Source organism: Xiphophorus couchianus, chromosome 2 (genome assembly GCF_001444195.1).
Source record: "Xiphophorus couchianus chromosome 2, X_couchianus-1.0, whole genome shotgun sequence".
In the NCBI taxonomy this organism is placed as follows: domain Eukaryota; kingdom Metazoa; phylum Chordata; class Actinopteri; order Cyprinodontiformes; family Poeciliidae; genus Xiphophorus; species Xiphophorus couchianus.
In genome coordinates this window covers 13,271,035-13,298,831 of record NC_040229.1, presented here as the reverse complement: position 1 = coordinate 13,298,831, position 27,797 = coordinate 13,271,035, and the positions used below count along the sequence as shown (strand labels likewise).

At 39.7% G+C, this 27,797-nt stretch overlaps 1 protein-coding gene across 3 annotated transcripts in view; it reads left to right on the top strand.

The window, feature by feature from the left end:
* roraa (RAR-related orphan receptor A, paralog a) overlaps nt 1-26,957 on the top strand; it is a 211,532-nt gene extending 184,575 nt beyond the window's left edge. For 2 of the 3 annotated variants that reach the window (XM_028039635.1, XM_028039653.1), the window contains 9 exons: nt 10,222-10,307; nt 11,755-11,896; nt 13,722-14,117; nt 14,813-14,934; nt 15,042-15,174; nt 16,684-16,791; nt 17,745-17,855; nt 18,592-18,722; nt 19,027-26,957. In XM_028039635.1, the coding sequence (XP_027895436.1) occupies nt 10,222-10,307; nt 11,755-11,896; nt 13,722-14,117; nt 14,813-14,934; nt 15,042-15,174; nt 16,684-16,791; nt 17,745-17,855; nt 18,592-18,722; nt 19,027-19,191 (1,394 nt within the window). In that variant the 3' untranslated portion in view covers nt 19,192-26,957. The remainder of the gene's footprint in view (nt 1-10,221; nt 10,308-11,754; nt 11,897-13,721; nt 14,118-14,812; nt 14,935-15,041; nt 15,175-16,683; nt 16,792-17,744; nt 17,856-18,591; nt 18,723-19,026) is intronic. The other variant, XM_028039645.1, reaches the window with a different exon arrangement.
* The last annotated feature ends 840 nt before the right edge of the window (nt 26,958-27,797 follow it).

Here is a 27,797-nt window from a genome sequence, read left to right as displayed (position 1 = left end):
TCTTCAATGAAACGAATCAAGATCATGATTACTATCTGGCTCGTGCAACCAGTCCGCATTGTCTGGAAACATGTTTTCCTAAGGAGACCACAGAGGGACAATTACTGTCAGCTGAAATATTCAGCCTGCTCTGCATGTGTGTTCTGGCTATGTGCCTTTGACCCACTGACCCTGAGCAGCAGTGTGCCTTGGAACTCTCGTCTCTTCCCTATTCTCTTCTCTTCTATTTTCTCTATTATCTGCAGAGACTGAGTTGACTTCCTCTTAATTTGCTAAAACAGACTATAGACTCGACTTAGACTTTTGCTCTAAAGACTTGAGATTTGACTCGGACTCTTTCTTTGGGAATTGAGTCTTAAGAATCTTTCTCTTGTGTAATCAGGGGTGAAAGTAGGCTGCAAATATAGATCAGTAGATGATTACTTTGTACTCCCTTTGAGCTACCGAAGCATATAATTTAATATTACTCACAATATGAATGGCCTCTCTCAACAATATGCCAGTACAAGAAGTTAAGAAGAACTTTGAAGTTCATCTGTTTTTGTTTGATGCTTCCAAGCATTTACAGTCGGGCCTAAGTCATACCTCTCTGTCTGGTCTACTTTCCTTTTGACCATGCAGATGTGCATTGTGAACATCCATGTGTAGCCCATCTTTTTGTGATTGCGCAGTAGATGCAGATGGGGACATTACAAAAACGTGAGCCAAACATATAGCAGATTAGATACACTAAGTCTGTATTAGATCATAAACTGATGAAAAAAACAGTATTTTTTTAGAAAATACTGTGAATATAGGTACACAAGTGCCGTGTTCCCTAATTGGATAATTTATCTGTTCTGAACCAAAAGGACACAAAACTGCATTGTCTCTTGGTGAGAAATAAATTTTCCAGTGATTTTTTTTAGGTGATGTAAAATCCACTGCATACTCACTCCTCTTTGAGGCTGTAGTAAAAACTGTATATTTCTAAGTATGTCCTTGTGGTTCAAATGGGCCCAAAAATAGTGTGAACATTGGCACATTGGTCAGTACATGCTGGTATTATCTAGATGTGGAGAGGTATATTCAAATTATTAGCTATCTGCAAACCAATGCTCATAAGGCAGTTGAGCATATTGTTTAATTTATTAAACAGAAACCTTAGTAAAATGTGGGCTTTTAGTGGTTCCAAACAGCATGTTCAAGTTAACTGTGTGATTGTGACTGCATCCATCTTTCTCAAACTGAACTCTCTACTAAATACCTATTTTATCCATCCATCCATCCATTTTCTGTTCACCCTTTGTCCCTAATGGGGTCGGGAGGGTTGCTGGTGCCCATCTCCAGCTACGTTCCAGGCGGGAGGCGGGGTACACCCTGGACAGGTCGCCAGTCCGTCGCAGGGCAACACAAAGACATACAGGACAAACAACCATTCACACACACACACACCCCTAGGGAGAATTTAGATATACCAATTAACCTAACAGTCATGTTTTTGGACTGTGGGAGGAAGCCGGAGTACCCGGAGAGAACCCACGCATGCACAGGGAGAACATGCAAACTCTACCTATTTTATGTTATTTCAAAATAACATTAATGTAACCCTCAACCTATAAACTATTGCTGTTCAGCTAATGTCATTAAAATAAAAATAAAATATATAGCACATCCTGGGAAATGGAAAAGTTATCCTATTTGTACTATACTTAAATAATATTTATGTTTAACGATTATCTTAACATCTGTGATTATTTTGGAAATTAATAATACTTTTCATGTTGACTTCAACATTCTGGAACCAATAAAGATAAATGTTAAAAGTTAATGTGTTAAATTGGGCTTAAGGATACTTAGACTAGTCTGTGCTTTACGAGAAGACAAGAATCAGAGGTGAGTTACTTATTTTGGTCATTAGAGACTTGAGATTTTACTTGGACTTTGGAAAAAAAATTACTTGTAAACATCTCTAGAAAAGACCATGCAAGCAGGTTTTACTGATGTAGGGTTTAATTTAAGTGAGCAAAACAGTAGAAATATATTCACAAACCCACAGCAGAATGCGGGCTGAGTTACAGAAATGCATACTAATACAGCAATTATAGGAGAAAGGAAGTTGTACAGTGTGGCAGTAGCAAATTCCCTGGTGCACTCGAACAAGGCTCTTTGTTGTTATGTAAAGGTTTCTGCGTGTAATTGCTCTGGATGTTTTGAAGGATTCATTATTTATATATTCATGTGTTTTTTCCAAAGGAGTGTACAAGGCAACTCTCCCTGCAGAGAGAGTTGGGGGGTGCTTAACAAAGGTTCTGTACCACAATGGGGTCTTTAACCATCGACCTCTTTGTTCAAGTGGCCGAAGCTCAAAAAAATAAAAATACAATGTTGCACAATCTTCACCTGACTCTTAGAATTCAACCAGCAGCGCCTGCAGCAGTCAATCAATCGGCCCAGTGTGATTTCAGCCTCAGTGATTTTCAGTTTCGGTGCATCTCAAACAGTACAGAAAGCGTAGTCCACTCCCATCCAAAATGTTTAAAACACATCTGAATGCTTTAAGGAAAATTGTAAAAAATATCAAAGCTTTAAAATACTTTTTGTGATTAAATCTTGGGACCAGAAGAAATCCTGTGAGCCTTTCTATGCGCTATGGGCCCAATCAGCTGGGCAAAGCGTCACTTGTCATTGTCGAGGACAGGTTGGGGGGAAGGATCCAAACTGGGGAAGGTAAAGAGTGATGGGGAAAGATTCCAGCTCAGGTGGTGAAGGCAGGGGAGGGAAAACGAGCACCGCACACATGCTCCCCTTCATGGTGCTCGTCTGTTCTGTATACTCAAGCTTTTGTCGTTTCCCCCAGAGTGCAGCAAAGCAGACTCCCAGCCAGGAAGCTCGTCAATCTTTGCCAAAACAACACATAAATTAGTCCCCAAATTGTCGTCACAGTGGTAGAGAAGAAGACGTAAAGAGAGATGTCTCGAGCTTGCAGGTTGGGAATATGCGTTCGCCCTCTTCTGCTCGACTTCATAAAGGGTGTCAGAATCCTCCTCAATAAAACAGTCAAGTAAATACAGTTGGAGACATGAAGAGAAAAGCACTGCTCTGTTGTACAGGCATCTGGAGTTGGGCAGTGTTGAAATATTAATAGGCCTCACACACAAACAAACACACCAAAGCACGCATGAGTTCATCCCAAAAGCAGCCCAGGGCAATGGTCCAGACCTGAGCTCCAGTAAAGTCGCTGCGCTGCTATGAAAGGAATAATGGGGGGGTAACTTTAAAAGCCCATTTTCTGAAAACTGTAGCTGGTCTCTGGTGAAAAAGGATCACAGCTTAGACAGCTGAATGATTTGATGGGGAATTAGCCAGACTCAGCTTGGAGACATCAAAATGTGTCAATTATGTCTTTGCTTTCTGTAATCCCCTTTGAGTGTTTTTTTTTTTTTTTTTTTTTTTTTGATGACTTCAGGATAGCTGTAAAAAGCAGCGATACAGAGTTTTTGTTCTGGAGGTATATTCTAGTAGCAGCACCTCGCTGTGAACTTCCTGTGCTCTCACAAGCCAGTCGTTGCCATTAGAACAGATCTAAGCTAAAATACCAGCAAACCTTCAGCCCCACCTCCCACAAAAAAAACCCCAAAAAACACTGCATTTGTACAGGATGCATTTCACACCGTGACTCTGTTTTGCTGGTGACATTCAAATAACCTTTTCTTCTGTGGTATAAATGGGATAAAAAAAAAAGAAAAAGTATTGTGTTGTGCGACTTCATATGACAGCAGAGCCCTGGCAGATAAGAGAGGCAGAGATCTGATTCCATCTCTTGTTAGGCTGTCGCCTCTCTACAGCTCGATCTGACTCTTATGGGTATCTGTTTAGAGGAGGTTCTCTTTATTAACCGACAGATGATCTACACTGTCAAATGGTGTGTTTGTGTGGAAAAAATAAATAGATGCACATAATGATGGAGGTGGATTGTACAGTCTCGCTAGTTGTGGACCATTATCTAAAGGCGTTTTTTTTTTTTTTCTTTTCTAAAAGAAAATATCCCAGCATCAGAAATGCTGTGGTAATTTTAAGCTATTTTAGAGTAAAAAACATCTATAATCACCGCTTGTCCAATGATAGAAGAATTGTTAATCTGCTCATAATGTCATGCCCTGTCCACCTTACATAATATGACATGAGCGCACTGGCTTGCGTCACTCTGTCATTGACAGCTGTCAGCGCAATGTGGCCAAAACACACCAATACACGCACACACACACACTTCACATACAGACGCGAGAGCAATGTGTTTTCTCAAACTGTTTCACATGCTTTCTTTCCCAATGATGTATGTAAATGCACCAGTGGGAAAAATCTGCTCTGTATAAACACATCAGCTCCTGAAGCCTTGATTTTAGACTTTGTGGTGCACATCTACTATGAACCACAAGGCCATGAGAAAGTGATTTAATGGTCCAATCGAGTAATGGGTTAAGCTCTCGGCATTATGACGGTGGCCTGGGCAATGGGCCTGTAATGTAGGGGGGGATAATCTTAATCCTTCAGCGTTATGTCAGTTTTCCAGTGGTTCATTGGGAACTGCAAGGAGATTTAGACTACAAATTTCACTCTGTTTGTAGCAGGCTGCAATAATGTTACTTTTACCTTTCATCAGCAGACCTTAATGCATTACCTGAAATACATTCATGTAATTCTGATGATGAATGATGAATTCTCATCATTCAACTGATGAGAGTAAGATGACAGGTTTTTAGTAAATTTGACTGATTACAGATTTGGTTTAAAACAATATAATCGGTGTAAAAAATTCCAGTTCATCTATTGTGGTATTTATGCATTTCTAGTTCTGAATTTTCTAAGATTTTATACATTTCAAAATGCATGTTAAATCCATACCGCAAATATATGGTATGGCATGGTCTTTACCTGTACCAGCAGTACGGGTAAATGGCAACATGTCTGGTTATAAGGGTCCTGCGGGGTTTCAAACAGATTATAATGAATCATTTGTGCTTTTATGAAATTTTCAAAACAAAGGTGATATTTATTAAGTGAACATTTTATTAGTCAACATTTGGAAATTTGTGAGTGAAGATTTTAAAGTATTCTACACTTACATTTCAGCATGGCTGACATTACTAAAACACCGGTGTCTGAGGATGTGTTTTTTAGAGATTATACATCCTCACTGTAAATCTGAGATTTAGTTTACTTTTCAGATTTTCCATTATGCAATTAAAAAATGTCTCTCTTTCTCACAGTCTGAATAAATTCAGCCATGTCTTGACAAAGTCGTCTAAAATATGATTTGCTTTTGGATATCATCTTACTTGAAGTGAATAATTATGTGCATATATATCTTTTTAAATACATGCTGCCTAAGCATATATCACTGCTGCCACCAACTGTTTTGGAGGGGAACTGCTTGTTCCAGTGGCATGCCCTGCTGAACTACAGTATCTCCCATGGAAAAAAACACTGACTTGGAAGAGGTAGCTGCTTCCAAGCTACCTCTTGGACACCTCATGTTATGTCTAAGTGTTTAGCTAATCACTTAGACATAACCAACCTACACTTTTCTTCCCAGAGTAACTGTGTCCACACTGAATATTGCAGTAGTGTGCAGCATTTATTGATCAGAAATAAATGAACCTTTGGAGTGTCTAATCTGCTCATATGCCAGGGATGTGAAAATAGGAAACTGACAGGTGGCAAACTTAATATGTATTTGTTTGACTGTCCTGGACTTTTATGATGTACTGTACTGTTCTCAGACTGGCTCAGTCTAAAGGCTGTGAAAAAGACAGCGAAGGGCACTGGGTGAACATGCAATGGCCTCACTGGCCCTTTTGTACATGTGCACTGAGTGACACGTCATCCCCTCGGACGGCCTGCTAGTGATGTGAGTCAGTGTCCTTGAGCCGCTCAGCCACAGACAAAGAACAAGCCTTAACATTCTGCATGACCGTCTTCTCTCTCTGCAGCGCTCTTTATTCTTAACACCCATGCCACTCTGCAAGGATACTTGGGTTAGGTTACTTCCCCAGCTCTCATGGCAATGTCTGGGGCGTGATTGTGCTGTGGTCGGGATTCAACATAATCTTGGCATCTCAGCAGGTGTCTTTGAAGTGGCCTGCATGCAGAGAGGGCACTTCTCTGCTCTGCAAGGAGCGGCAGTGCTGCTGGGATGGGCTGTAGCATGGCCGCTTGTGTTACTGTGCCTGGCTTTGATGTTGTAAACAGAGCGGGCAGGGCTAGCTGGCAGGGAGGGCGACGGGTAGAGAGGCAGGCAGGCGGGCACGGTGAATGGGATCAGCGGCACTGCAGTGGTCAAGCTCAAGTGAGCCAGCAGCTGCTTGATTCACACCAGGAGACGGTTAACTCCACAGTTTGTCAAGAGATATTAACTGTCATTTTGGGATTCATGAATGTTTTTTTTTTTTTGTTGTTGTTGTTGTTAATAAGCCTCATTGTTTACGTTCTCACCTCTTCACCAAAGAAAGCAATAAGTATACAGAAAGATATTATTTTTATTATTATTAGACTAGAAGTTTGCATCAGCTGGTCCATAGATGAGCCCTTTTTTACTGCTGAGTACACCTAGCATCTGTAGGTTTGTGTGGGTGCAAAGCGAAAGAGCGTAAGCTGGTGAGACTGGATGCACTTGGGCCCGTCCTGCAGCAGATAGGGTTTAACTAAACTACGCTCATGTGGATATATAATCTGCCCAGCCTGGCACCCCTCTGTTTGCACTCTCACTGCTTTCACCTGATGTGGCACAGCCTCTGTCAGGCCTGAGCGAGCGCCCAGCCAGCTCCGCTTCTTCAGGAGAGATGAAGGCATCTCACAGCTCTGCTGTGGGGGTGGGGTTGAGGCAGGCAGCAGCCTAAGCCTGGAGCTATCGGAGGCTGGAGCTCGTAGCCAAAAGCATGTGGGTTGTGAACGGGGTGGGTGGAAGCTCGGCTTAACTTGGCATGACAGCTGTAGAAACAGCCCTGCACTGCCACCCAATGGCCAGAGACTGTCACTGCGGCCTTTGGAGCAACATAACCACAGTTAGTCATAATTACAGCACGCTTCAGTTGTTGTGAGTGCATGTCAGAACAAATTATGTAAGTAATGAGGCTGAAAATGCTAAAGGAGTTGAAACACACTGCACAGCTAATGCTCATGCGGTGAGAACACAAAAACAAACAATAGAGTGCACTCATACAGAGATAGACCTAAATGAAATAACAAGCAACTGCGCACAGTAAGGAAAATATTAATTATAAATTAACCCTCTCAGTAAGGTTGTCAGAGCCCGCCTCCTGCCTGGGTTCCACTCTAATCCGGGCCAACGAGGTGCAGTGCCCTCTATTGTATGGGGGAACCTCAAATTGCAGGAGGTGTTGTATGAAGGAGTATTATTCGTTCATGATCCACCTCTCCTTTTTGTTCATTTTCCTAAAATCTAGGCTAATTCCAAGTAAACATGGCTGGTCTTGTTGACTCCAGCAGTGCAAGGAGAGATCCCCTGAATGAACAGAGTGCAACTCCCGGGTTGGTGGATTAAAGGCTCTGTGTTAAGGGGCTCTCCTGGGCACGCCTCGGGGACGAGGACATTATCCACATGACACAATGCAGGCTCCAAGGCAGCTGATTAAATGGGCAGGGATCTCTGGATGAACTCCAACAAAAGTACTTTTGATGTGATCAAACCGGAATAAAGAGGCTGCTTGTTAAGGTGTGCAGGAGATATTTTAAGTCTTTTGTCTTTAGACGAGACCTGAGGCATTATAGCAGACAGTTGGGCCTGGTTTGAGGGAAGAGGCTGATGTAACACTCTGAAAATATGCCACCTCTTTTTAAAAAGTATATTATATATCAAGCCCTGTCTGGGGAATTGATCTTATACTTATCCGAGCACTGCAGAACAGAATGCCAATGTCAGTTGTATTTGTGTAGGACATTTAAAAACAATAAATTTTAAACAAAGTGGTTCACAAACTAAGCAGACAAGATACTAAAACAAATATAAAAAGATGTATCCAAAAATATAAAAGAATAAAATGGAATGAAATTCCACTATGCTACATAATATCTACAGTATATATTCCATATATATATATATATATATATATATATATATATATATATATATATATATATATATATACTCTAAGATAAAGCAAAGGTTAAAAAAAAGTTTTAAGAAGATATTTTTATGTGTATATTTAGTGAATAACTACTGAGCAAATTTGGGTAAGGTACTAAGAAGTCCAAACATCTTTATTTTTTTTATTTTATATTTATTTATATATTTATTTATTTATTGGGCCATGGACAAACTGGTTGGTCGATTGAAGTTCTCCAACAGGTGTATTAAAAAAACCAAAAAAAACCTAAAGATGCACACATAGAAACATATATACAAGTATTCAAAAAGACTCTCTTTCAAAGCAGTATCATAATCTCATACTGAAATATTAGAAAAATGCTGCTTTTAAATTATGTATATACTTATATATACTCTGACCAAAAAAAAAAATAAAATTATTATTTGTTTGTTTCTGTTTAAATTTTCAGTGTTGGAGCATACATAGAGAGCATTCTTCTTTTTACAATCTCTGTAATCAGGGTTCTTCAGCCCCAGGCCACCAGAGCCACTGTTTTGCGATTTTTAATATCATCCCCAGCATACCTGAATTCATCTGTTGAAAAAACTCTTCAATATGTCAAAAATGTAACATATCAATCTGTTGGTTCAGCTGCAGAATTGGTGAATTAATTAGCTGGAAGAACTAATGTTGTTCTCTTCCAACTAAAGCACACAATTATAGTTTAGCAAAGTACATGTTTATGTTTGTGATAGTAGGACAAGAATAGGCTTTCTTCTTGGCATGTCTCCCTAACAACCAGGTGGGAGATGACCTCTAATGGTTGTTATGGAGACTTGATGACCCCAGTCTGCCATGCTATCCTGCAGTTATCTCTCACTACATAAACTTGGGTCTTCTTCCAGCCTTAGAGGCAAACGGCTGAAGGGAATAGGTCTCTGTATTGTATCATATTTAAATATCAGGACAATGGGAAGTTGTACATTACTAATTAGAAAATGTTTGAAGCCCTGATCTTTTTCTTTTTATATATATATATGAATGATGTGTAAACTTAGTGATTTCAATATTTACTTGGATCAAATGTAGTGGGTGCAAGAGCACTTTCTGCCCTGATAGGCAGACTACATCGGTGGTTAAAAGCAAACAAAACATCACATCATTACAGAGAGCATCCTACGGTGATCTTTCCTTGATTCAGATCAGATAGCTGGCACTGCAGTACACTGAGGGAAATGACGCGACTGAGGAGGGCAACGACATAGAGATATCCGGAGGGCGCTGGGGGAAGCTTGGAGGAAGGTAGCGGCGTGGCACTGGCGGCTGCTGCAGTGATAAAGCTGAGATCAGTGGGCCACGCTGGGAGTTCTGGGTGTCTCGTGTCTGTGTGTTCTGCCCGTTGAGCTGCAGGTTCGCTCCCGGAGCGAGGGCCGACGATGGATGAGGCCCATCCTCTCTGGGCTTTTGTCCTGCATCTCAAGCCTGTCAACAGCACAACGGCGCTGCCAAACTCAAACTGAAGTGTTTTTTTAATTTTTTTTTTCCTGTATGGCTTGCTTACACACAAACGCATACAAATACACAGTTTCTGCTTCATCCAGCACAGCGGGCATGTTATGATTCTTTGTGGTTGCAGTGGATTTGCTCCTGGGGGGGGGTTATGGTTTTGAAATTTAAAAGCCTGCATGAAGTCGGGTTTTCCACCAGGGAATAGACCTCCTCATGTGGCTAAATGATCTTTTGTCATTGCACAAGGTTTATATTTTCTCTTCTGTGGGGTATTAGGGTTTGTGGGCAGCCGGGTCTTTTCTTAATGTAAGTTGTGTTTTTGCGACAAATCAATGCCATGTTTGTACAGGCTGTTGTTGAGCACTTTAAAATTGGATCCTTCCCTTAAAAAAACACAGACACACACGCTCACACACACACATGACTGCAGCTCTAAATATTCAGCTAATACTGTGTAGTAGTGAGGATTCAAAAGCCACTGGATGAGATGTTTTTAGAAGCACAGTGCTCTTTCATGTACCAACATGGATCCATGGTGAGAGGGTTGTACAGCGGCTTGTGACAGCAAAATGTTGATTTCTTTTTGCCCTTATTTATTTCTTTCATTTTCTTTTCTTCTCCCCAGCTCAAATCGAAATAATTCCCTGCAAGATCTGTGGAGACAAATCATCAGGCATCCATTACGGTGTGATAACATGTGAAGGCTGTAAGGTAAGCATCAAGAGAAGTGAACCTGTTAGTGTGATGGGTTGTAAGCATGTGAAAGAGGGAGGGGAAAGACAGGGAGGAAACACTGAGGAGGTAAAGAAAGTTGCTTGTCTGGAAGAAAAAAAAAACATCTTAAAATGTTGCTGAAGTTTTACAACGTTTTGGAGAGGGATCGTGGTGTGTGTAAACACACAGAGCATGATCATTAAAGTGGTCAAGCACCACTGAGGACATCACAGAAAGGCACAATTAGTAGGACATAGTCATTCCTCTGCTTTCCTCTGCCTTTTCCCTCCCAGGGACATGTCTTTTTTTGCTGTTTTTTTTTTCTTTTCTTTTTTCGCTTCTGCTGCTCTTCTTGAAATAGGATGATCAAAAGGAGAGTGCTTTGAATTATAGCAGATTGTTGGCTGTTTGCTACAGCGTGTTTCTCCCCATTGAAGCCACCTTTTGTACTGTTTCAAATACACCAGCCATTCACGGCGAAGGAAAATTTGTGCAGAGTGTATTCCTGTCCCCCCTCGTGCTCGTCACCAAGCACATCATTAGCATTCCTCAGCCAGCCTCCACCTTTTGCTGTTTGCTCCGGTGTGTGTGCGTGCATGTGTGTGATTGGGGGGGGGGACAAAAAGAGGCTCCTTTCAGCTCTTCTTCCCAGCACCCTTCTCTCCCTCTCACTCACACACACACAGAGATCCTGGAAAGGATAAAACGCTAAAGAATAAACTGCTGAAATCTATCTTTAATGATTGCTAATTAGTCCACAGGCAGAAAGGCCTTTAATAGTACGTGCGAGTACAAAAGTTTGGACCATAAATCATTGCATTATTAAGGAGTGCTACTTGTCACTGGCAGTTTTACTCTGTTTCCATAATGGCTTCCATTATAAAGCAAGTTGGCAGCTGTCAGCTGTTTTCTTGTAATTAAACAGCCAATGAGCAGCTAATTAAGACATATGTGTGTGGAGCAGTAGAGTGGGGCATGTTAATGATGTGCTGGAATCAATTCATTAAGTCAAAGGATGAGGAATCCAGTTGGTGTGCGTTTGCAATCCTTTAGCCTTGCACATGCCTGTGCTGCATTAATCAACACTAATAACGCCACTGAAGAGAAATGCCAGGCGTTGTTATCATGCGCTACCCAAAACATGCCGCCCTCGTGTTGTACACGCTGGTGGATATACAGCGCTCTTTAAATGCCAGCAAAGAAGTCAGGAAAATACCACCGCAGTAGTTTTTGTTGCATTTCAATTTGCAAGCAGTAAAATGAAAATATCACCACTGGGAGTACAGTACATCCCCGCCAGACTGCAATAAATCTTGTCAGCGCTAGAGCACAATGAAGACATAAAAATGATCCCCCTTCTGAGGTGCCAGAATGAGTGTTTGCGGCCGCGGAGGCCTGTTCAGCAAACCTAAGGCGTATTTTCCGTGCCCCTCTCCCCGTGCAGGGCTTCTTCAGGAGGAGTCAGCAGAGCAATGCAGCGTACTCCTGCCCCCGTCAGAAAAACTGCTTGATCGACCGCACCAGCCGCAACCGCTGCCAGCACTGCAGGCTGCAGAAGTGCCTGGCAGTGGGAATGTCACGAGATGGTGAGTTGTTTTACGGGAGGGGAATCGACAGGTGGGTGCAACGGGCAAAGATACCGAGAGGTGAAGAGCTCACATTCAGGCACCTGTTTGTGTAAAATCTGTTCTGTAAAACTTCATGACAAAGTTGGGGCAGATGTTGTGAATTACAAATGGGTCGTTTTCTAAACTATAATTCTAGTATAATCTATATGTTTTTAAGGCTTTTATTTTATCTTTGTAACCTCAAGAGGCTCTTCTCTGATGGACTTGTCCATGAGAGTTTTTTTACGGCTTTATAATCCTAACTCGTTGCAGTTATATTTATTTGAAGATGTAGAACTGTTTCCCTGATTTTAGATAGAGGAAGGTTTAGGTGAGTAACTATGTGATGACATATTGAGATCAATATACTCTACATCTGACTTTCTTGAATGGTCTGTTCTCTTTTCATTCTTCTTTCTAATAAATATGAACCTCTGTGCCACCTCGTATATATACCTTATGTAAACGGAAAGTTACATATTCCTCCTGATCACCTTGAAAAAGTGAAGCATAAATAAAATTTATATATTTAATTTTTTTTTTTTAGAACCAATCAGGCACACAGAGAATATTGGCACCAGTAATTATAATATATATATATATATATATATATATATATACATACTCTCTGACTAAATGTACTTGCACAGATGTAAGATCCGTGTTTTTTCTTGATTTTCAGTGTGTATTTTAATGATTTGACACATCATTATTTGGGATATCAATAAGCGTGGAGAGCAGTGTTTATAAACACTGCAAGGCAGTACCATTAGCTGTCCAGCTGTCCATAGAGAAATCATTGATTTGATTTGAGCCTGTGGGAACATATCTGATCATGTCCATTATGTGCCGGTGGTGGGAGAGTTGTTGTGGTAATAGAAACCTGTTTTCATAAAACAGGAAGTTGTTAGAGGGTGTTGTTATTGCTGCTGTAGCTGGGATGCAAAATTGGGAGCCCCAGTTGGGAGCCCCAAGACACATTTGTGTCTTTCTTTGTCAGGCAGGTCCAGACTAGACTGAGCTGAGGAGGCTCTGCTTGAACACAGCAGATGTGTGATATGTTTTTCACTAAAGCACGATTTCACGGATTTGAAGTGAAAATCTTGAATGCACTTGTACACTCACAGACCCTGCCCCATGTACATTCACATATATCGTCATGTATATAAAAGAACACAGAAGTAAGTGAGTACTGTTTGTACAGTTCATCTCTCATGCAGACACACTTACACAGGTGTATATATGTTTTGACTGAAAGAAGGTGACTCTGAACATATGCAAGCCTTTATGCTTACTTTCCTCCCTGTCCCGCTGCATATATTTATTTGCATAGATACCTACATAGTGTAGACATAAACCCACACACATCCACATTGTGACCTCCTGACTTACAGAGTGTGCCCCATTACATCAGCCAGTTGTCCTGAACTATAGAGATTTACTTATAGTTTTATGTCAGTATTTTATTGAACATTAGTTCTGATGCATCAAGATTAAAACATTTTATTTTTTCTATTTGACCTGCTGGTCAAAGAAAAGTGGTCTGATTCTGATCTCTGGCCAAGATATTTTTAGAGCATATTTAAAGCTTTCTAGATTTAGTTTCCAAAACAAACTATATGTGTAGAGTTAGAAAATTAATCTTATTTAATGATTCATAAATGCCTATCAGTACACATTTTCCAAAGGATATATGTTTAAAATTCTACTCAAATTAAATTTTGTTTGTGTGGTTTATTTTAGTCTAACATTTTATTCCACTTTCACTTGATTTTCATACTTGTTTTGTCCTCTTTGCACCAAGCGGTGAAGTTTGGCCGCATGTCAAAGAAGCAGCGAGACAGCCTGTATGCTGAGGTCCAGAAGCACCGGCTGCAGCAGCAGCAGCGAGACCACCAACAGCAGCCCGGAGAGGCAGAGCCGCTCACACCTAGCTACGGCCTCTCAGCCAACGGCCTAACGGAGCTACACGATGACCTCAGTGGCTACATGGACGGCCACACTCCTGATGGCAGCAAGCCCGACTCGGCGGTCAGCAGCTTCTACCTAGACATCCAGCCGTCCCCTGACCAGTCGGGCTTAGACATCAACGGCATCAAGCCGGAGCCCATCTGCGACTTTGCCCCCGGCTCTGGCTTTTTTCCCTACTGCTCCTTCACCAACGGCGAGACCTCCCCCACTGTTTCCATGGCTGAACTAGGTAAGGAGCAGGGAAAAGAAGGAAGAGGTTAAAGGAGAGACAGTGAAATGAAGGAGGGGGGTAGAACAACTCAACCGTGGGGCAAACGACACAAAGGTTGCTTAAAATAGCAGGAGGTTGGAGACTCATCTCCAACACTCATTAAAAGAGCCTCTTTTTTTTGTAATTAGTTTCCATTAATTAGGGCCAATCGGGATCCAGCAGGGCAGGCGTCTGGGGAAATCATTTTTTTAGGCTCCCTTGTGCTTAGGAACTCCTTTTAACAGATGTGTTTTCAAAACCATTTAAATTCTTATACTCAATATTTCTCTGAGAAAAAAAAATGTGACCTTTGTTTCAGTGAGTAACGTGGCGCCCCTCCCCCTCCCTTTTCCATGCATTTGTGTCATAACTAGATTGGCTTCACCTCAACCTTAAGCTATGAGCTTCCTGCAGGCAGTATAAAGAAATGTCAACAAGCTTTCTCCCCCTCCCCTCTAAAAAAAAGCCCACGTGTATTCACCCCCTTCCTATCCTTCGTTCTTCGTTAGAGCTCAGTAAATAAATCTTCTATTCCTGTGGCATATCTCATCAGTGAGCAGTGAGGTCTTCACTTTCACATAGGTCTGTGTATAACACCCAGATCTTAGCTGAATTCGTCTGGGTTGGTCATGATGATGATGATGATGATGATGATGATGCTGATTGTCTTCCAGAGCACCTCGCCCAGAACATCTCAAAGTCACACATGGAGACATGTCAGTACCTGAGAGAGGAGCTGCAGCAGATGACCTGGCAGGCTTTCCTTCAGGAAGAGGTGGAGAGCTACCAGAGCAAGGTAAGGCATCCGGCTCGGTGTTGCACTTTTCTGTAGCAGCTGCAGTCATTATCAAAACCATTGTTTTACAGCAGATAACCCATTCTCTGTCCTATCTTGTTCCTCAGCCCCGGGAAGTCATGTGGCAGCTGTGTGCTATCAAAATAACAGAGGCCATTCAGTATGTGGTGGAGTTTGCCAAGCGCATCGACGGCTTCATGGAGCTGTGTCAGAACGATCAGATAGTGCTGCTGAAAGCAGGTATGACAGCCTGTCAACATGGCCTGCTGCCGTCAAACTCACCTCGGCTCACCTCCGCCAGCCCCTCTCTGCCGTTGTCACGGGGGTGTAGCTGACCTGACTGCACAAAGCTCTTCTTCTTCACACGCACATACAATGTCACAGACAGGAGGCCCCACCCCAGCCTGCCTCTGCCTCTTTCTGTTTTTGCCCTGTTCGCTGCATACATAGCAGAGGAGAACGCTGCGTTAGATAAGTCATCCGTTCCAGAATTCTGATCAAACCCATTAGACTAGCTGCTGATTTTTTTACCCTGCTTTTTTCCCAGAAATGTAAGGTGTCTCTTCGAGCTGCTCTGATAAAGTCCCCTGTATTTATGCAGATGCATAGTGCCATCCACACTTATTCGAACCCCTGGAAAAAAGTGTAAAAAGCCTTAAAATAAATTTCTCTTAATCTCCTTCTGCTGACAGGACAGCACTGCTCCAACTTTCTCACAAAGTTGGAGCAAACCGAGAGAAATCCATTTCTCTTTGCTTGGTCTCCCTACATCCTCCAGAGTCCTCTCTTATGCTCTCTTTTCTCAAGCTTACCTCACAGGATTAAGTTTTCTGAACTGAAATAGCCATGGAGTAGGATAGTTATTGTTTCTGGTGAATATTTTCTGTAGATTTTTAAAAACTTGGGTGCTCCTCCAGATTTGTTGTCTGCGTTCTAGTTATAAAGTTTTTCATTATTTCCTTAAGTGTAGCTGTAGGTACATTTAGGCAGCTAGCTATTTTCTTGACGGTACTTTCTGATTTATGAATATAAACACACATCAGTCTTTCCAGAATGTTGTGTTCTTTAATATTTCCCATTTTGAACAGTTGCTAAGAAAAGCAGGCCACTATTCTTAGCCTCTGTTTCCATGCTACCCCAAGAAAACACGAATTTGAGGATTATTCAAGAAAAAACCCTAGACATTCTGCAAATTATAAAAATGTTTTGGTTACATTTATTTTGAAGGAGCTACTATAGATATTGAGATGTGTAGCATCAGTGATTTTTATTTTTGCTTTTCCCTCTGTGTAAATGTACTAAGATGTATTTTCTGAAATTTTCAGTGTGCAAGGCTGTTGCAGCAATACAAGATGCATTTACTCAAGGCTTTTTACAATTTTTTTTCAGCTATGTCAATAAGAAGTACAGTTCTGTACTTCTTTCCTCTGTGCTCTCTCCCATCAAGTTGTACAAATCGCACCATTTAATAAATAGCTTTTCAGCTTAAAAAAGCATCTGAACCAAAGAGTGGTGTCACTACCTATTTTTGTCAAATTTGACTCTGGATAGAATAGCCTTCTATCGATGATGTTTTCATCTGCGGAGGCAGTTTTTATTCTCATCTGCCAGCGGGCGCATTCCAAAGCGGTTGTTTTCTTATATTTCGGAAGATTAGCACAAAGCATAATCATGTGTTTTGCACCTCTGCCTGATGTTACGGGGGAAAAAAGAAAATCTTCAGCATCTTGTTGCTGTCTATCTCTGCAGGCTCTCTGGAAGTTGTGTTTGTCAGAATGTGCCGTGCCTTTGACTCGCAAAACAACACAGTCTATTTCGATGGAAAATATGCCGGACCTGATGTGTTCAAGTCATTAGGTAAGTGGAGTGGGTGTACACCCCAGCAGACGTGGGTGTTTGCTTGCTGTGTTTGTGTATATAGTTTATCTTTACAGTGTCTTCTTCCTCTCCTTGGTGTAACAGCCAAAATTAGAGTTGGCTGCTGTTCTTTTCTCAATGCTGAAGGCCTGGAAGCAAACACTGAGCTCCTTATCCCTTCCTCACCTGGCATTTCTGTCTCTTCAGCGGTTATTTATGGTACAACAGAGATGTTACCTTGGCGCCGCTGCATATGGCTCGTGTAACTCTGAAATAAATAAAGCTAGACGGGGCGTCTGTGGGGAGAGTGCTATCAAAACTATTGCCGGTAGTCTGACATAAAACATCTCAGGCAAAAAAAAAGCAAATAGCAGTCATGTTTGACTGTCATATTTTACTGTGATATTCCAGCATGGATTTTCTTGTTTCAAGGTAGCTTCTTGACAGAAAAAATGTAAATGCATCCCACAGTGATTTTAAGGATGCACATTCCTGTTTCTTTGTGTTTGTTTATCCCTCTGTTTATGCATTAGTAAAAGTCCCTCTAACAGATATCAGGGGACGGCAGCGGAGGGCGGGAGAGTGATGGGCTTTCAGAGCAGCGGTGGCATGTGCCTATCTCTGTACGTCCCTAATAATTGATTTAACTAAAAGCCTCAATAGTGACCTCATTTTAGCTTGCATAACACCGCCCAACTGCCAAAAGTGACTCGTCTGGGAGGCAAAACTCAGTGAAAGCATTGCCTGTTCTGCTTAAGACGCTCCCATGTGCTGTCAGCACGCTGCTCTTTTTTATCCTCTCCCCTTCCTCTCCTCTCCCTGTGTGCCTCTCTCCCAATAAAGATCAAGAGTGAATGTTGTTCTTTGGTCTTCCCCATCCTAAACCCCTTCTCCCTCTCTCTTTCTCTTTTTCTCTCTCTCCCTCTCTCTCTCCATGTCCTTTGCTGTGGCAGGCTGTGACGACTTGATCAGCTCCGTCTTCGAGTTTGGGAAAAACTTGTGTTCTATGCACCTGTCTGAGGATGAGATCGCCCTGTTCTCTGCTTTTGTGTTGATGTCTGCTGGTAGGTGTCAGTCACAGCAACAAACAGGGGGGAGAGGGGAGGGAGCAGCCACACTCACCTGCTCACCATAACAATATACCTTGCAAAAGTAGTCATACCTCTTGAACCTTATTTCACTTGATTATATTTTAATGTGCATTTTATTGGGATATTATGTGATAGCCCAATGCAAAGTATTCATTTTAAAAGAAAACTAAACTAAGATAGTCACATGCATACGTATTCAGCCCCTCTTACTCTGATACCATTAAATAAAGTCAAGTGTGATCCTTCAGAGTAAAATAGAATAGAAAGAGCCTTTATTGTAAGGGAAATTTTAGGTGTGACAGCAGCATCAAGTTCACAGAAAAAGTTTTTAAAGAATTAAAACAATATAGAAAAAGTCACCTAGTTAATCAAAGCAGGCTCATGTGTTAGAACAGTACTGAAACCAAATTCAGTTGGGAATCTGTGGCAGGTCTTAGAAAAATGCTATTGAAATGCTCTTCATTCAGTCTAAAGCAACTTGAGCAATTTTGCACAGAGCAAAATTAATCAAAGCTGGTAAAGACATAATTCACAACACTTAGAGCAGCATATTGCAGCAAAAAGTAGTTCAAGAAAGTAAAAATCCTACTGGGTTAGATCAACTACACACCACACTTTTCAGATTTGTAATTGTCAATTAAAATTTAAAACAAATGCAAGATGTATTTGCTAGCTTGCATGCAAAAAAGTTTGCTAATAAATGAAGCAGTGAAATGTATTCCACCAGACCGATCCTGGCTTCAGGAGAAGGTGAAAGTGGAAAAACTCCAGCAGAAGATCCAACTGGCCCTTCAACATGTTCTGCAGAAGAACCACAGAGAGGATGGCATTCTTACAAAGGTCAGTCGCAACACATCACGCCATACATCCTGAGAAGTAAAATATTTTTACAATTTAGTGTCCAAACTAAACATAAAGTTCCTTTTTTTTCCCTGAGAAAAGTGAAAATTTGTCAACCACATTTTCTTCCTAATTTAAAGTGTCACACAGTCTCAATATTTACAAGTGTTTTTGCCCCGTGTGGGACAGAAAACACTGTAGGGAGGACTGTTTTCGTCTTTTTTTTTTCTCTTCACTACAAATGCTCCATGTCCTTGCCTCGTCGTGAATCTAAACAGCCTGTCTCCTCTCTCTCTCCCCACAGTTGATATGCAAAGTGTCGACACTGCGAGCGCTGTGCAGTAGGCATACAGAGAAGCTCACGGCTTTCAAAGCAATATACCCAGACATTGTGCGTGCCCACTTCCCCCCCTTATATAAGGAGCTGTTCGGATCAGACTTTGAGCAGTCCATGCCCGTCGATGGGTAACGGGCACGACCCCCTCCCCCCTCCAGGTGTCGGTGTGCCCACTGTTTGAGGGGGAGGGGAGCTGGGGGGGACATGGAGGAGGAATCTGAGACACTTTACTGGTGCCCTGCACAAAACCGGAGCGGACAGATGGCACGCTGTTCAACTTGTTTTCCTCTTGTTTTTTTTTTTGTTTGTCTTTTGTTTTTTTGCAGTGGAGGGGGGGGGAGGGCATTGGGGAGCTGATTGTCAAGGTTTACTATGTTGAATTTAAGTCTCAAAGGAAGACACAACAGAACCCTAGTGGGACATGAAGAGGAGATAGTAACAAATGATTTCTGTTTGGCTGAACTTGGCCTTCCTATGCACTATTTTGAAGAAAAAAAAAATTAACAGTGTTCTTTGCTTTTATCATGATGTGGGAGAAAAAGTATAAACACTTAAAAGATGACCACATCAGTATTATTTTCCAGATTTGCACTCCTTAAACAAGTTTTAGTATTTTCTCAATCAAATCTTTGTAATGTCTAATTTCCATAATTAAGTTGTGTAAGAAATGTGCACACTCTGGTCAAGTTCAGCCATTTTTCCTCCTTTTTGTTTTTGTTTAAGAAGCAGCGCTCGAAATGAAAACTCACAGCAACTTTCTGGGAGGTTTCCGTCGGCATGGTGATGCAATCGGCGCCTCTTTAAGGACAATCGTTTAAAAAGGAAAAAAAAAAAGAAAGAAACCTAGAATTCTGGTAATTCTTATAAAAACGCAATGATTTTAGCTGTCAAGGACTCCATCCACCATTGTTGCATAGTGAAAATCATGTAAGGCCATCTGCTATTAATCCTTCTCTGGACAGGTGCCCTGAAGAAGCCCGGGGCACCGACGCAATGAAAAGGCTCCATTCCACCTGTTTTATAATGTACTACAGGGTATATGGTCATAAGTACTTACTATACAGAAAAAAAATAATGTTTATAGAATCTATTTTAAATAACATGTATGATATTAGTAGTTAGACCATTCTTAATTGTTGAATTGATAAGGCACTTTTATTTACACCTTTGTTTAATTTAAGACTTGTATATTTACCTAGTGATGTGTTGCATGTGCACAAGAAGTACAAGCTGAATCATGAACACAGAGGTTACTTTTGGGAGCTACAAATGGTTATTTGACCTGGAAGTGTTCGGAGGGGGTTGGTTCTGTTAGGCTGGCCAATGCTGCTGCTGGACACCAATCAATGAGGCATGGATTAGGAGGCAAGCTAAAGACACTCCTTTATTTTTTTTTATGCAGCAAGTACAAGTGTATTCTCACCTAAATAATGTGTTCTGAATATTAGTTATCGCCTGTGAATGCTATTAAATTCTGAAACCTTTTGGGCTACAGAAGTTTGCAGATAAATTCTAATTTGACAGACTGCACAGATGTTGTTTAACAAGCTAAAACTAACATAAATTTCTATATATTTTTTGCAATGTGGTCAAAGTGGAGAAAACACATTGAGATTATAATCCAACTGTTCCACCTAGTGGAAGGTAAAAATAAAACAAGCAAACATAGCAGAGGTGCACTTACTACCCTAAAAGCACGCCTGCAGTGCATTGCAAAAATAATTCGTACCCCTTGAACTTACTTTAGACAACATTTTATCATGTAACAATCCTCTGATGCAATTGTGAATCTATTTTATGTGGTAAACCAACACAAAATTCAAATAATTGTGAAGAGTGAGGAAAGTGATGCAAGTTTCTAAACAAAGACTAAAAAGTGTGGTGTTCAGCTTCCTCATCCCTCACCTCAAATCTCAGTTGGAATAGGTCTGTACTTTGACTGGAGCATTTTATCACTTGGAATATGCATTGTATTAGAGGAAAGGAATCCGATGCAAAAGCATTCAGATTATTCTTTGTATAAAGGTTTTAAGGGTTCACTGCAACATTAATGGTCTACCACATAAAATGCTAATAAAACAAAGTGACGTTTTTTACTATAACCTGACAAAAATAAGACAAAAACAGAGTTCAAGGGGTATGAAGCTCAGTCAAAAGTTTTGTTTTTCATATATAAAATGAGTGACTTTTTGCCTTCTTACCATCGCCTCAGCTTGGCAGCACCTTAACAGAACACAGAAGAAAACAGCTAAGAGAAAGTGAATATTCAAAGCCTTGTCTGGTCGTAAAGCTTCTATTTTTGTAACTCGTTTTGGTTTTAACAAACCCATGAAAGAGGGAGAGGACAAAAAAAGATGTCAGGTAGCACTTAACTGTATCCCTGCAATAATTAAGACTCGCTGTTGTTTGTACAATTAGGAAAGGGAAGTATATTTTAAAAAAACAAACAAAACAGAAAAACGGTAGGACAAGTGCTATTTTCAGAACGCTTTGTTGTTGTGCTTCTGTTTTTGTTGAGTGTGTCTTTCTTGTCAGTGTGGTGATAAAAAAATGTAAAAAAAAAAAAAAAAAGTTAAAAAAATACCCTGGATGTGCCAAACTGTAGTTGTTGCTTCCACTTTCCAGTCTACTTGCTTAAAATGTAGAATGGATTCTGAAGACATTCCAGCAATCTTGGTAGCAACTCCTTAAATATCTTAAAAGAAAAGGAAAAATATCCCTTTAGAAAACCCAGCAAAGCGTGTTAACACATTTGTCACTGACTGTAAAACAGGATCAAGTTTTGTTTCTCTAGTTTTCTGTTTGTACACTATCATTCCTCTGCCGTGCAATTTGCACAAGACGTTAATGCCTTGTGCTGTCACTCCTCAGGGAAGAATAGTTTTTTTTTGTTTGTTTGTTTGTTTCTTCGCCTTTCTGTTTGAGAGGACTTTTGTTTGTATTCATCATGTTTAGTTGAGTGAATATTGTTTGTTTGTTTCAGGGATGTTTCCATAAGAGGCGGATAAAATTAGAATTTAAAAATTGATCACTGAGTTCACATTTCAAGATACAGTTGAAACCAGATGTATATTTACACTCTGTTAAAAAGATACAACCATGTTTTTCTCATTATCTGTCGTTATATCAAACTAAACTGCCTGTTTTGAAATTATTTGCAATTGCCCGTTTTTGTTTTCCTAAGGACCAGAATAATGAGAGAGACATCCAGTGGTTTAATTAAATTAGAAATCAAGTTTTTAGCCATGACGACCTGTCTTTTATTTTGAGAAAAGAAGGGAAGCTTAAATGTCTCAGAACCTCATCCCAACTGGAAAGTACAGTAGTGCCAACATCATGTTGTATTGGTGCAGGCAGGACAGCTGCACTTTAAAAAAATAGTCTCCCTTTATGTGGAAATATTAAAACATCTCAAGACATCAGTCTTTCAAATGGACAATGACTTAAGTGTGCCACCTAATTAGTTGCGAAGTGGCTCAAGGATAACGGTCAACGTTTTGAGGTTGACATCACAAAGTTCTGATCTCAGGACTATGAAGATAAAAAGATTTTGTGTGAACAAGACTGCCAGCCAACCTCACCCAGTTACTCCAGTTCTGTCAGGAGGAGTGGGCCAAAATTCTATTGTTAAATGTTTATAAAAGGAAGGGAAAATTACCTAGGTTTTACATCTTCAAACCAAATATTAGGAAAATGTCTTTAAAGATTTTTCTTTAACTTCTCTTTCATTATCCTGACATTGAACAAACATAAATACTTTTAGTAATTCTAACCTAATTCACCTAAAATAGAGTCTGGTCAGACAATGAGAGACAAAATGTCTTTTTATAAGTAGTATGTAAATATTTGGTTTTAACTGTATGGAGCTTTCAGCCAAGAAATCAAAACAATGATCTTTTCACTTTTGCAATCTACAGTTTTTCAGCACAAAACATTTTTCTATCAGAAAAGAAAAAAAAATGTTGATTTCAGATGGTGTCATCAGGGTCTTTACAAATGATTACCCTCTTTGTTAGAAAAACCAAAATATTCTTATGCAATACTGAATCGGTTGTGTTTGGGTTGTAGTAGATCTGCTGTACCTGTTCTTATGTTTCAATTCTCTTTGGATATTATGCACAAGCCCTCTATATGACTAGTTAACCTCAGTCTCCGAGCAAAACAACCCCTCCCGCCCCCAGTCTGGAGCACTGCTAGACAATCCAGGTTTGTGAAAGATGTCTGTGGCCCCCGATAAGAACAGCACATAGAAAGGATGCGGTGTGAATGCTCAGGGAGGTGGAGTGGGAAGGCCTGAGGCGTACCTCGATTGGCCAGGTTTTTATCGTAGCACACTGAACTTTGCAGTTCCTACTATGGGATATGTTTTTAATTTTTTTTTAAAGGTGATTTGGCTGCTTTCCTTTGAAATGATTTGTTTTCAACACATTTTCTAGTTGCATAACTACCAAGTATTTTTCTCTCACACAGCTAAGGTCTGCCACTCTCAAAGCGCAAAAAGGTGAGCCTGCTTAGTGGCTCTGTGATGCATTCTATAAAATATTATGAGCAATATGCCTTGTGTTGAAATTACGGGTCTCTACATTGCAGTTCTCTGCCTTTTTTATTAATTCTATCCATCCAGTATGTTTACACTTTGTACCAAGAAGTAATAATAATCCCTTCAGTTTCTTTTTCCTCTTGAGATGTGCTTGTGTGGTTGTGATAGGAGAAAAGAAAACAGTCATCAAACACACTATTACTTTGGTACAACTATGAACTACGACTAAAATATTATGTCTGTTTCAGTGGCGGTTTTTGATATTGGTCATATAAGCAGTTGCCCAGGGTGGCATTACAAAGGGGTCGCACAACCACTAGATATAAATGTAAATGCACTGTATTGTATCCCATCCCAGAGTCTCAGTTAAGTTCTTGCATTTTAATTGGTGGGGTTGTGGGCACCAGAGAGAGTCAATGGCCCAGGACACCATGAATGCAAGAACCGCCACTGTTCCTTTTTGCTCTTTTTCTCCTCGCCCCCAAGTTTATGTGTACTATTTAGTCTCTGTGTAGTATACAGTAAAAATGTGTTGTTCCTTCTGTCTCTGCTATGTTGTCTGTTTGTAAAAAGCAATAGTCTCTGTATGTGTGTGTGTGTGTATGTGTTTTGTTCTGACGGTGTGTGACTAAAATAAAAATAAAAAACCCAGACAAGGCTTTAATAATTACAGAGGAACAGGGTTATGTGAATAAGGACATTTTGGTTTTAATTTTAAAGAATTTAAATAAAGGACAAAGGTTTGGAAATGCTGAGCTGGATCCATCCATATTAAGTATAAGTTTTTTTTTGTTTTTGTTTTTATTTTATATATAAAAAAAAAAGAAGCATAACATAACGCCTTCAGCAATTCAGCAATATGCAACAATTCTGCGGGGGTAACAAAGAGCAGTACCAGATTTCCAAAAACATGCTTTTCCTGCTGTATTGGTCAGGTCGGCTCATATTGGGGAAAAAATCCATTTTTAACAAAATGCCGGAGTTTGGAGACCTCTGTGGCCGCAGATTGTGAAAGCTGGCGTTATGTCACGCTTAAAAGCTGCCAGCATGTGCTGTAGCCCAGAATTTTTAATCTGTCATTGCATTTTTATCAAACTCATCTTCCAAAGCACAGGTGATAGGAATTTTAAGATTAAAATTACGTTTAAGGACAATAGTTTAAAAAGCAAAAAAAAGAAAAAAGAAAAGGCGCAACCTTTAGCCATAATTGAATGTCAAGCAATAATATATGTTGGTGTATTATTTCTCATTCTTTTGTGCATCTGCATGTAAATACACCCTCTTATTTATCACAATCCTTTTTTTCTTTTTCTTTTTTTTGTGTGTCGATTTTTGTGGACGTCTCATCTGTATATTTGACCGGTTCGGTTCCCAGGTGGAGAACGTAGAACTTGACATGGCCTGTATTACTGTACGTGTTCCTTTTTTCACTCTCTCCCTCATTCTTAGCTGTTTTTATTCATCATATTTAATATTATTATTCTTATGGATCACATGTATAAAGGTAGCTTTGTAACTTCTGTCTGTATAGGTAAGAGGAAAATACTGCTACTAAGGCCTACCCAGTGAAAATATTTATCTGTTTATCGATTGCATCATATTGTACGATGAAGCTGTTTCTACTTTGCTTCCCTCTTTTAGGATTAGTTTGATAGAGATAGGGGTGTGCTGACATTTATTTTGTGTTGCCCTAATGTGTGGTGCTAGGTAAGTTAATTTTGTGAACCAAGTATTGATTCCTAAGCCTGGCCACCCTATTAGTTCAATAATTTTATTGCCTATTAATGTATTATTGATATTAGGACTCAATGAATTATAATGATGATAATAAAAATGATAGTGGTAAAAGAGAAAAAGAAGTACCCAGACAGTACCTGTATCAGTGTGCTAGCTCTGGGATATTGCACTTATTTCCTTCTGGCTTATAGCAAAACTAGAATCTGCTCATTTTAAAAACTATTTAAGGTCGCTTTTCTGGATTTTTGTGGAGAAATCCTGATTTTCAAACTGAAACAGCAGTATTTTTTTCCTTTCTCTTTCCCTATTGTAAGAAAAACCACTCACTGAGGCTGTAGCTCGTCAGGTCTTTAAGAAGTTAACTATTTTACCTCGTGTGTCTGCATCGTCCCTTACTTGACGTGGGATCGTGGTGCTCGGGTTTCTGTATGTTTCCATGGCCCTGAAAGGGTAGTCAGACCAGTGACATATATTTTTTTTATTATTATTATTACTGCTTCACATAAAGTGTTTAAAAAACTGACAAGAAAGGATTTGCCAACTGATGACAAAGTCGACTTTTTTCCTCTTCTCTGTAGCAAAATCATTAAGAAAATGCTCGCAATAATAAGCAAAGTATCACACTGAGTGCCTCTCGGTGTAACGAAATGCATACATGGTTTTGATTGTCCTTTTTTATTTTCCAAACGTGTACTGATGTGACAATGTATTTTTTACATAACGAGAAAATCTCACCCTCACTTGCTTAAAAATGTTCTTTTTTTCTTCATGTGTTTTGATATGTTTTGGTGCATTATGTTGAAAGGGTTTTATGAATAGATGTCATCCCTCTCACCTTGATTTCAGAAGGTCCTGGAAGTTTGTTTTTATATTGATCTCAAATGGTCAATTCAATCTTGCAGATAAGTTATTACCTGAAATGATCCCTTGCACATTTTCTTTTTTTCTTTGATTTTTTTTTTTGTAATAATTTGACATTTCTACATTTTCTGCTTGTGGTGTAATCTTTTTTCATCACTGCAAACAGAAGATTTGCTAATACATTGTAAATTCTGTATTAGTAAGTGTTTGTAAAACAAGCGTACAGCACATCTGGTTCCTTTTAATGTTCTATGTTCATTGTGAGCTGAGTTGGTTTGGGTTAACTCTACACATGAAGGTTGGGTGGAGCGGGGCTCGATGCTTCTTTTCATTGCAAAGCAATTAAAAAAAACAAAAACATTGAAAAGGCCCAAACTAGTTTGTGTTTGACACAGATTTCTAAGTCACACATTTGCTACTGATCTTAAATGGCGACAGTTGATCATGAACCTTTTTATCCAGCTCTTTTGAACTCTCTTTAGCAGGTAGTCTAATTCACAAATGTAGTTTTGCTCCTTCTTGTCTGATTCTTAAATATGAAAATAAGTATTTTGATTCATTTTGTAAATACATCTGTAAAGAAGAATAAGAAATTTAATGTTGTCTTTTAAATACTTTTCATTCTAATATGAATGTTGTTATATTGTACTTAGAAACTGTACCTTTAATATTACCTTTATTAAAAGTGCATTGGACACATCGATTTTAGATGTGCTTTATGTGCTGTTATCCCATAATAAAATTTACCGCTTGTAATGGGCTTTGTTTTTCTCTGATTGTTTGTCTGTCTCACTTTGCCTGCCCTTTTTTCTGCTCACATAAAAAATTAAATCAGCCTAAAGATTTCTACCACCAGCTACATTAACATATGACAATTACTTTTCAGTCCCAGACACTTCTAGAATTTTCATGAATTTATTAATAAATATGGTAATGTACCTCTACATCTCAATAAAAGTTTGGATATTGAAACGTTCATTTGAGTAATTCAGTTCAAAGAATAGAACTTACAATACATTTACACACAGAGTGAATTATTATTTCAAGAGTTTATTCCCATTCATGAAGTAATGCATACTTTTACTGAAAGTTAAGTGGAAGGAAAGAATGTTCATTGTAAAATACACTGTTCAAAAGATGGCCTATCAATGGAAAGTTGACTGAAAGGAAAATGTTTTCTGCCAAAAAGAGAAGAAAACCCAGCTGGCTGTGTACTGCATTAAAAGTGTGAGGAGTAGCTCTATTCTGAAAGACTGTGGGAAAAGGCTACAGAGCTGGCTGTTCAGATTGTCGTATCCAATAATATTTACTGAAAGTTAAATGGAAGGAAAAAAATTATTACTGAAGACACTGGTTGTTTGACTACTTAGCGAAAAGTGAAATAGAAGAAAAAAATTTTTAAACTTGTTTAGACTGCTGTATCCTAGTATGTTCATAGACTGTATTCACTGCTGTATCCATGTGTATTAATAGAAAGATAAGTTGGGAAAAAAAGGTTGGAAAAAGAAAGTGAACAAGTGACCAGGACCACAGCCTTTAAAGGGTTGCAAAAAAAACCCATAAGAAAACCAAGAGTGGAGAGAGGAGGAGGCTTACATAA